General features: G+C 29.6%; 1 protein-coding gene across 2 annotated transcripts; it reads left to right on the forward strand.

Moving 5' to 3' along the window:
• Positions 1-5,645: 5,645 nt before the first annotated feature.
• Positions 5,646-9,992, forward strand: LOC111034546 (delta(14)-sterol reductase). 2 transcript variants are annotated; one of them, XM_022315819.1, is made up of 9 exons: positions 5,646-5,948; positions 6,665-6,926; positions 6,996-7,102; positions 8,133-8,312; positions 8,375-8,558; positions 8,619-8,917; positions 8,986-9,221; positions 9,285-9,412; positions 9,488-9,990. In XM_022315819.1, the coding sequence occupies exons 2-9, from the start codon at positions 6,671-6,673 to the stop codon at positions 9,760-9,762; spliced, it is 1,665 nt and encodes a 554-aa protein (XP_022171511.1). In that variant the 5' UTR covers positions 5,646-5,948; positions 6,665-6,670; the 3' UTR covers positions 9,763-9,990. The 2 variants fall into 2 exon arrangements, with proteins under 2 accessions (XP_022171511.1, XP_022171512.1); XM_022315820.1 differs by lacking the exon at positions 5,646-5,948 and adding an exon at positions 6,297-6,408 and having other exon boundaries at positions 9,488-9,992.
• Positions 9,993-11,220: the final 1,228 nt, after the last annotated feature.

Raw genomic sequence — 11,220 nt, forward strand, 5'->3', positions numbered from 1 at the left:
ACATTTTTATGAATTTCTAACTCAAAATATTTTACACATTTTCGTGACTCTTACTTATTTTGTCAAAATTCAAAATTCAAAGGCTTATAAAAATGTGTTGTCAAAATTGTATGTTTTATAGAAAACGCCGTTATAAATATTCAGTAAAAATGTCATGTATATCTACGGTACCTATACTACGGTATATTTTTTTGGAGTTACATCAAACATCAAAGACCAAAATCGATTTTGTCGAACACCGGGTTTCCGTGAAAATTCACTTTTTTCCTTAATTTTTTGTTTGTTTTACCTGCCGCTTTTGAAAACTATTGAGATTTGTTATTACTTTTAAGCCATCAAACTATCAAAGTACCGATACTATTCACATTTCTACCAGAAAAGATGCTTGTTGAAAAAAATCTAAGCACTTTTACTCTCCCAAAATAACGTGATGAGAGAAACAAAAAAAATAAAAAATAAATTGTAAAATCAATGCATTCATCGCTCCGCTCGGGATTTAAAAGAAGTTAAAAAGTTAAAATTGACATAACTTAAATTTTTCAACTCGTGTACACCCAGGTTTAAATAACTACAACATTTTAGAATATTTGAACGCCTGTGTCTATTTACATATTATATAAAGATACCTAAACTAATATAAAAGTATATTTTTCATAATCACTCGTATACGGGGTGATTACTGGTCAGGATAGTAAGTTTACCCCTCTGTGAACATTTTTATTTTTTGGATACAACTATAATATAATGTAATATTAATATATTATAATAGAACAATGATATATATACAACACTAAATTAATAATGTCTTGAAACAGCTAACTTTGAATTAAAAGAAAATTATAGGTTATAAATTAAAATTGTGCCTTATGAGTTATGAGTAATCACTTATAACGGGTATTTCTAAATTAAACCATAAAATGAATGTCTATTTCAAATACTTAAAAATAGGTTATAATTATAAAATTACCCTACGATTAGGAAGCAGAAAAACGACGACGACGAGCGGCTTTTGTATATTAATTGATCTCTCGTATTTTATACATTTGCTCTCAGAAATAAAATAATATGTGTATACATAGGGGTAGCATATTTTTCATGAAATTAAATTTTTGTTTAAAAAATAAATTTAAGCACCAAAAAAGTATGAAACTAAAATTAATTACTTAAACATCAACGCTTTAGGGCTTCGGCAGAATTCCTGATATTGTTTGTGCACTGCGGAATAAATCAGTTTTTCGACTGAACTTAAGTCTAAAAATATTGAGATTTATTATGAAAAAAAAAAACCTTACAGATCGCTTCATGTTCCTTGTTCATCATGTCTGCAGCTTTGCTAACTGAAATTTTAGATCGATTGCGTCTTTGAAACTACTTTGACATTCGCCACGGATTGCATTATAATTTATACTACGTCAATTTGATTTAACCATAGATGTATAGTCTATTACAAAATTGTATATCAAGGAGGTCCGTGCTTGAGATTTAATCATTAAGATAATGAAATGAGGTATGACAATAACCAAAATAGTTTATAATTTTAAAATTTAAATTACAACAATGTATAAAGTACCTATTATTTTAATAATTAATTAAGGTGGTGTTTAAATATTCGAAGCACAAGCATATTTTTTTATGAGTTATTAAATAAAAATCTTGATTGATCTTGTTGTAAATAAATGTGATTACCTACTACTTTTTAGATTTAACATAAAGGTATTCAGTGATGCCCAATGCATCACATTTACCGTACATCGACTATACCAACTATAGTTTGTAAAATTCCAAGTTAAATCTTTTCTCTGAATACTGTCGAGCACGAAATAAATGATTAATTTTTTTTTGTATTAATTTTGAGTGCATTGTTTAGGTACATTTTAAGCTATTCGAGATTATTTAAAATTTAAAATTTCCTTATTTAATTTCCTATAGATATTCAATAATCAGCAGAGCGACTGAATTTTGCGGGACATAAGAACTCCCGTGTACTATACTATACTGTAGTATGACTAGTATGTACAACACTATTTATATCTATTTAATTTTTTTTGTGTTGCGCGCTCGGGAACAAAAAATATGCACCTACTTTACCCGGGTAACAAATTGCCTGTGACAGTAAATTTTAATTTTGAGACTAAAAAGTAAAATATGTAAGCCCCAAAAGAATAGGTAATCAAACTTACGTATACTCTTCGTATATCGACTGTTCGAGGAATATATAGCTGTAAGGACATATTATCTGGAGTGCAGACGCCATATCAAGGAACTTCTTTCTTCATCTAAACCCGAACTGAAAAAATCGAGATTTTTTATAAAAATTACTTGAGTATAATGAAATATGTGAGCAAATGTTTATTGTTGCCTTACACATTTCTCTTTTGTTCAATGAAATTATTAGAATTGTGAATCGTCTCAAAAGAGTGACGACGATCGGCTTTTGCCATAGATGATAGATATAATATAATATGTTGTTATCAGTTTACGAGTTTTTGAATTCTTTGGATGACACGATACATTTTTTATTTCAGATTCCGAAACATAATATTATTCGGAGTGTTTAAATCTAAACAATTCAGAACACGGACCTCTGCGTATAGGCTATTTAGATATACTATACTGTCGCGACTCGCGAGTCCATTTTTTTGTCCGGCATCTCACAATATTGTTTTTAGTCTTAACGGTTAAACTATAACTTAATATAAAACTCTAGAAGTGTCGAGACATGAAAAAAATTCAAAATTAGGCTTTGAAATTTACAGAAGTAATAAAAAAATGGATACTTTAATCGTTAATATAATATTCTCTCTGGGCTCGGCATTAATATGTTATCAAACAATATTATTCTATAATAGTATGCAGTATTTGCTAAAAAATTGTGTAATTATATTATTCTACTACACTATAGTGTAATAAATAATGTAATATATATACAGCCGTGTAGGTACCTAACTAAGGCTCTCACATAAAGATAAGTGACGGGGGAAAAAACCTTATGACCTGCAAGGTTCGGGACTTATAGCATTTGCATATACTTTTTTTATTTATTGTAAAATGTAGCAGAGTGCGAAATAAATTCATACCAAATCTAAAATTTGAATGTTCATATTTTGCATAGTTCATACATTTTGACGGAAATCGCTTATTTGTACGTTAGTGCAGCGGTTCCCAATCTTTTACGACCACGGCACCCTTAAAAAATTTTTGTGTTTCGCGGAACCCTAATGTCTAATCCAACTCAACTACAATTTTTGTAAATTAAAAAAGGAAAATCAATTCCTTAAACTCTCAAGTCCAAATAATATTTTAATGATACTGTTAATGACTTTTAATTAGTAAACTGAGTTTAAAAAAAAATTTTCAATCAAACATTTTTTAAACAACAAACATTAAATAAACATAATTTTCTCAATAATCTCATACATCTAACGGAACCCTTGACATTGTCCCACGGAACCCTAAGGTTCCGCGGAACACACTTTGGGAAACGCTGCGTTAGTGTGCTTAATTTGCATATTTTGCATATAAATTTTTTTAATATATATAATTTGCGTATATATTTTTAATTTATCTACAACTGATATACGTGAAAAACTATAGTTAACTATGTATCAACCTTCCATTTTTTTTTCATCGATGTAACTCAATTCATTTTTTCACATAAATATTTTAAATTTTGACGGTTTAAGAATCTGGAATTCGTCACTACAGTGTTTATTGTGTGTGTTCATGTTGTGTAATTGTTTCTTAATTATTTTTTGTTTCTTAAAATGTATTTACCTGTAGGCAACCATGTCCCACTCCCTAATTTTTTTGGTCCTTAATTTTAAGAAACAAAAAAATTTAAATTCTGATAAAATTGTGCAGTTTATATAGAATGATTGTATTAGGGGAATGTAAATTATGTAGGTATACTGAAATATTTAGTCAATAATTATAGGTACCCTGATGGACCTAGCCATACAAAGTAGGAATTCTTTATTATACGTCTAAACATTAATTGAGACTGATTGGGCTGATCTACTTCATTAAATTTAGTTCCCGAAATTTCATGAAATTTTAAACTTTAAATTTGGGATTATTAAGAAATAAAAGGAATCTTAAAATGTGGCTGGGTCGATCTCCGGTAGACGTTTTAACGAATTCAAATCAGTTTTCCGAAGTCTTATCGCATATTATCGGTATTTAGGTCCATCGGTAGTATTGACACATAATAGATTAAATTTTGTATTGACAAAAGACAGAGTACACAAGAACAAAATAACATAATATTCTTTATCGTTCACCAATGCAATGCACGACGCCGACGCGGTGACATGTGCGTGCGCGTGCGGAAGCGCTTCCCCGTGCATTTTACACTACGGTCACGCACACTTTAGTGATCATTTACTATGCACATATTTACAAGACCCGCATGCACTCACTCAAAAAAATTACATTAATTTAACGGACTCATTGAAAATCGACCGTTTGCAATCCACTCAACACAATTCAGTGACTGCTGAGACTTATTAGTTATTTTTGTTTCGGGCGACATTGCGAATCGAATGATTATTGAACAATTGAACGCCGTCGTTATTATTTATAAAATAAGTCTGTTTCAGAACATGAAATGGAAAAACCCAAGTTACACGACGACAGTAAAATATGATGATCAGTCATTAAAGATTAAACTCGTGACAAAATATATTATTAATTATATAATAAAAATAATAATAATAATAATGGCATATTGCGCAAATCAAAGCAATAATGTACAAATATTAACAGTAGAAACCGTTTATGACACCGGTCATAGTGACGTATCGGGTTTTATGACCTTAAAGTTAAGGACCCGAAAAATGCATAGGCAAGTTAATTTTGTCCAATTTTATCGGTGGTCATGACTATCGGTTATTAGGACCCATTTTCCTTGGTCCCTCGGACGTCATTATAAAAGATTTCTGCTGTATATTATATGTATGGTTGTTACCTAATATTTTGTCACGACTAAACTACACTGTTGACATGTAAGTAACTCGATAGTAGCAGCTGTCACAGCAGTATACGAATCGTAACTTCACTACCGTCTAAAAATGTCCATCACACTATCCGACAGGGTACTACTAGCCGGCAGCCGAGCTAGATATTTGACATTTACTATGACGCCATCACGGTTGTGCTACCACACCAGTACCCCAGTACAACAGTCATCGTGTAAACAGTGTAAAAGTATTTTCGAACTCGGATAATAATAATACAGAAACAGTTGTTTCACCTAATATTGTAATCATCTACAATAACATAAAATATTACATGGAAATTTACTGTGAATTTCAGTACAATAATAATAATTTATAAGTAAAAAATAATCTGATAGTCGATGACCGATCCGAAACTTGTCGAAGGTTAATTTCACTGAATATACGACATCGCGGACGATTATGGTCGGTATTCGGAGATAGCGCCGCAGTGGCGAGGTTACAGTGGTTATACACATTTACAAATACCTACAAAAAATATTTGAGCAGAAAATAAACCGGCTCCCGGCAACCGTTCGACAAATACGAGTACGAGACGCCCCGCAGCGGTGGAACGCGCACGCGCGCGGGGCCGATTGTCCGTTAATCGTCCAAAGCACGCGGGAAAGGAAGCCGCTTTTTTTCAACGAATGGACGGACGTCGGACAACAAACAAGCCAAACGGACAAACAAACCAGCATCTCATGGAACGTAAACACGACAGATTTAAAAAATAAGCCAATAGCGTGCGCCGGCGCAGCGTCATCATCATTGTTTACCACCGGGCCCGACCGTTTTCATGATAATCTGATCAGTTGAGAATTTAAGATTCCCTCGTTTTCGCGTTTGACGTGTTTTTAGCGTTTCGACTCGTCCGGGTGGTTTTGTGGCCGGTCGCTCAGTACCTACATCTTTAGCAAAACATTTTTCTTCTTTGGACGCACAGTTGCTCAGGTAAGACTCACGATTCCGTTGTTTCCAGCGCATAAATTCGTTTTCCGTCTTTTAGGTCGACGAATTTTATACGGGCACTACAGACGCAAACAGTAAACGCTTGTTTCGCTCGCTAAGCGTTTTGTGGTGGCAGGGGGGGATAAAATGATTTTTTTTGTCGTCGTTTTCCACCGTAACGATGCTTTCCCCGGTGTCGGACGTGTCGGTGGTCTCCCGGGGTCTGTTTATAGAGGGTTTCGTTATTTTTGATTTGGCAACAAGTCAACGTCGCCGCCGCCGCCGTTGTTGAAAATACCTACGCTGTGAATTTTTTTACACCCCCCCCCTCCCCTTCACAATTTGCATTTTGCACCACAGTAACCATGACTGTGTAGTAGTGTTGCACTGTAATATTGTGATTTACCATCGTACATGTTCTGATTTTTCTTAGTTTTGGGACACCACCTCAAATTTCTGTTGGGTATGTTATCAACTAGGTACCTAATAATATGTCTCTCGACAGTTAAGTCATTTGACAACCATGATAATCTGTCCAAAGTTTGTTATGTTTATATTTCTACAATCTTGCATTTCTTTACTGGTATTTTATGGAAATTGCATACCTTAATTTTTTAAGCCATGGGAAAATGTCTGTTCTGTAACATTAGGATAATGGTTGTATTGAATAGTACAACATAATATATGTAAATAAATCATTTGTATTTTATATTTTTAAGATTGCCATGTTAACTAGAAGATCAAGGAAAGAAGGGGTCGCTTCACCAAGCGATGCTGAAATACCCTCAAGACCTAAAAGATCAGCAACTCCATCTAAAACTCAAAAACCAGTCGCCCGTCGTCGTAGCAAAAGCAAATCTGTAGAGAGGAAAATAAGGACTCGATCCAGATCGGCTAATAAGACTGGAAGTCCTCGAGTGGTTCTAGAACGTTATGATCCTAAAAAAGAAAACCCGTCTAATAAAAAAAAAGAAATGAAAAGTAAAATTGCTGAGCATTGAATGATACTTTCTATTTACTTAAATAATTATATTTAATATTGATTTATAGATAATAAGGCTATTCAACCTGTTGATTCAAAATCAAGAAAGAGCCCAACACCTGTTAAAGAAGTTAACTCAAAAAGTAGTCCTGATACGTATAATGTAAACGACAAAGTATGTATTTTTTTTTTAAGTATATAAAATATTAAAAATAAAATGTTCTTAAACAGTTGCAGTAGAACAAAAAAAATTCCACAGTTATACATTAGTATACTGTGTGTATTACTTAATTATTAAATATAAAAAGCAGATTCTTAGGTTCTAAAAGTTTAAAATATTCACTTAATCCTTGAACTGGTAATATAAGCTTTGTTGAATTAAATTAAATTAAAAATCTTTAACAATACAAGCAGTTACAATACAAATATAATTTAATGTATAGTATACTGGGTGATTATTTTATCATTAAACACTCATTATTACAAAAAGTGTAAATGTTAAAAAAAAATTTACATGATTTCTGATTTCTAGTCATTAAAAACTGCATTTAAAAAATAAATACACTTTATGTCCTCAACATTTTTTTAGGTTTTTAATGAGAACAAAGTTTTTATTTCATATTCCATACAATATTTTTTTTTATGTATTTCAATCATAAATCAAATTTAGAACGATCAGTTTATGAGTTAAAAATATTTAAAGTTTAGATGAGTGGTGTAGTGGACCAATATTTTGCTAGGAAACCGCTTTGCTCATCTTAACTTAAAATATTTATAACTCATAAACTACTCGTCCTAAATTCAATTTGTATGTATCGAAAGAAGTATCCTGTTGAACTGCTTAAAATCCATAAATACTTATACAGAGCTGTGTATACTCCATTGTGTGTAGAAATACCATAATAATATGTTATTTATTTGTTGTTTGGTACTTCAACAAATCTGCTGGACTATGTAATTATTGCTAGAAAACACTGCTGGCAAAAAAAAATTCTCTTTAGCATTCCAACGCTTAATTTTTAAACATAAAATACATTTTTAAATTGTACCCCTCAATGTATGAAAATAACACTAACCCAAGATATAAATGTAATTTCTTAGACTTAAAATATATATTGAGTAAACATAACCATTTTATATAGTGAATATTAATTGTTATAATTTTAGATTTATCAGATATTTATAAAAAAAAAAATTGTTGATAGATATCCGCAACATCATCCAGATCAAGATTGGATTACAATGAAGAATCTGACGATGAACCGAAATTACTAAATACAACAATCAAAACTTATCCTGTAGAATTTGGAGGATCATTTGGCAATATCATGTTGACCATATTATTACCAATGTTGATTATCCTCGTCAAAATTGCTATAAAAACTGTAATTAAAATGTTTCAACTTAATAATTTTTCAATGATTATTTAATTATGTCGTTTTTTCAGAAAGGAAATTTAATACCTTTTCCTCGTGGTTATTTAAGGTTAGCAAACTATTATGATCAAGAAGTGTTTATATGGACTGCTGCTATTGTGTTTCTTCAATTGTTGATATCACTTGTACCTTTAGCAAAAAAATCTAAATCATTACTTAATGATGATTTTAAGGTCATCTACTACAGATTTTCTGGTTAGTTACTTCAGTATGATTTATTTGATTAATGTTAATGATAAATGGTTTTTGTTTCAGGATTTTTAAATTTAATTATAGCTGCTTTGATTATTTGGGCAATGGATTATTATAAGTGCCCGATAAATTTTATTTTAGAGATTGTGACTAAAAAGACTGTACCTCATATTGTAGCATCAGTTTTATACGCATTGATTTTTTCCATAATTTTGTTTGTAAAAGCCAAGTACTTAAATCAAACTGATGATTGTTCTTCTTTTAATTTTGTACAAAAATTGTTTATTGGAACAACAATTAATCCTACATTGGGGCCTATTAATATTAAATTGGCTTTGTGTAGATATTCTTCATTGATGACTGTAAGTTTCATTAATAAATAAAATATTTTTTTCTGTGCTTAATTCAGACAATTATTATTTTCTTGCAGATTTTATTCAATTACCTTGTGATCATGAACTCTCTTAAAAATCCAGTTAATATTCATCTTTATTTTGTTGCTGGACTGCAAATATTTCATGCTATGGATAAATTGATTTTTGAATTTAATTTATTGTCTTCATTTTATTTACAAAAAGAAAAAGATGGATATTGGACTATCATTCAACAATTTTTACAACCGATCATCAATTTCTTACCCATTCAAATTTTACTTGCGAACAATTTGTAAGTTGGATATAATATTTTACTTAAATTAATTTAATCACCATGTGTTTTGTTTGTGTTTAGGCCTGTAAATTATATCATTTTGAGTATTTCATCATTTTTCTTTTTATTGGGCTATATCTCTCAACGATACAGTGATTTTACTAAATATCAGTATGAAAGTAACTTGCCATTTGTCTATAGATCTTCGTGTAAGTTTTATATTTTATTTTTATAAATACCTGTTCATAATATTAATCAAGGTTTTATCGCCATTTTGTTTTTAGATGTGAGAACTATTGTACATGGTCTTTATTCATACGTGAGGTATCCTAATTACCTAGGGACCATAATTGTACATTTAGCCTTAATCTTGCCAATATTTGAACCTAATTTTGGCAGTTTACAAGCATCTTGGCCAGTACTTTTTTATCCTTTATATTACATAATTACTTTGTCCCATCAATGTGTGCGTATTTCTACCTACTACCGTTTACAGTATGGTAATGCGTGGGATCTCCATTATACAGCTAAATGGAATTTAATACCAAAAATATTTTGAATTAATTTTTTTCTTTAGATATAAGTCATATTTTGTCAAAATTTGTGTTAGATTTTAAGTTAAATTGATTTGTTTTTATTTGTATACTTGATTTATATACATGTCTTAGTAATTGAAGGAATCCTAATTTTGACTCCATTTTCTGACTTAAATTATTAAACTAATAGGAATAATATATATATTTATTATTTGTATTATGATTATTATTCCATGTTTTTAATAAATATAACTTTCAAAATAATGTAAGTTAAATAATTATGCCATATCGATATTGTATTAAAAAAAAAACAAAAAAAATGTTTAAACTATTTCATTCAAGTATGCATTAATATAATTAATTACAATTTTTAATAATTATTTTAGGTGATTAAGTAAGAAGTTAACTATTTAGTTGATTATACTGCTGAATGATGTACATAACAGAATGTTAATTTTGTACAAGAATTATAAAACTTGTTTAAAAATTTGAATTTGAATTTAATGACTTGAAACCTGTATAGTTAAGAGCCATACTGTGTTTTAGAAGTAATCAAAACCAAAAATTTACTTTTTTTATTAAGTTCTAATAGTTGTATTTATCTTATAATAGATAGTGGTTTATAACCAACTGTACATTATTTTCTATTACTGGTATTATGTTTAAGTATGTTGTATTGGTTTCAGATTAATTTAATACTACTTATTATATTTTAATAAAATCATTATTTTTATGTTAACAATAGAATTCAATTTTTTTTTATAGTAATTGTAAAATGTAATTAGTGTTACATTATTGTAAATATATATATTTTTATATTATAAAATTGGCTTAAATTGCCTCAATTATAAATATTTTGTAAATAAATAGATAATATCTACTTGTATCGCAACCACAGAATTAATGCAATTTAATCAAACAACTTAAAAATGACAATTACATTCTTGGTACTAATGTTTTGTTTTAATGATCTATGAGAAAAGTTTTATGTCATAACATTACATGCTTCAAAATGATCAGTTTTGGATACTAATTAATCTACTGTCTTTGTAGATAACCTTAATCAATATTTAGTACAATAGTTATACATTTATTTATTGTTTGTAATTATCTCTCCTAACAAAAATCTGGATATTTATAATTGTTACAAAATTGTGCTCTTTTTTTATTTAACAATTATATTTGAAATAAAATACTGAACTTAAATATTATTGTGTACTTCTTTGTTGTTTTATGTATTGGTTTTAACAAATAAGAAATTATTTTCACTGTAAATATGTTTATTTTTTAGGTTAACATCTGACAATAAAAGTTATTCAGTAAACTTAAAAAAACTACTTATGTAATTTTTCTTAAACCAGTCTTAAGTATTTCCACCTAGTAAATTGCAGATAATATAAAAAAAAAAATATTTACATATCAGCTGCATCAAATTGAGTGAGTTAATTATGTATGAAATGTACTTAAAGAATACATAAGCA

Source organism: Myzus persicae, unplaced genomic scaffold (assembly GCF_001856785.1).
Source record: "Myzus persicae strain clone G006 unplaced genomic scaffold, MPER_G0061.0, whole genome shotgun sequence".
Taxonomy (NCBI): domain Eukaryota; kingdom Metazoa; phylum Arthropoda; class Insecta; order Hemiptera; family Aphididae; genus Myzus; species Myzus persicae.

Coding starts and splice junctions, on each gene's coding strand:
- LOC111034546 (XM_022315819.1), top strand. CDS start 6,671: ATGTTAACTAGAAGATCAAGGAAAGAAGGGGTCGCTTCACCAAGCGAT. Junction 8,313..8,374: donor TCAAAATTGCTATAAAAACT/GTAATTAAAATG, acceptor TCGTTTTTTCAG/AAAGGAAATTTAATACCTTT. Junction 9,222..9,284: donor ATTTTACTTGCGAACAATTT/GTAAGTTGGATA, acceptor GTTTGTGTTTAG/GCCTGTAAATTATATCATTT.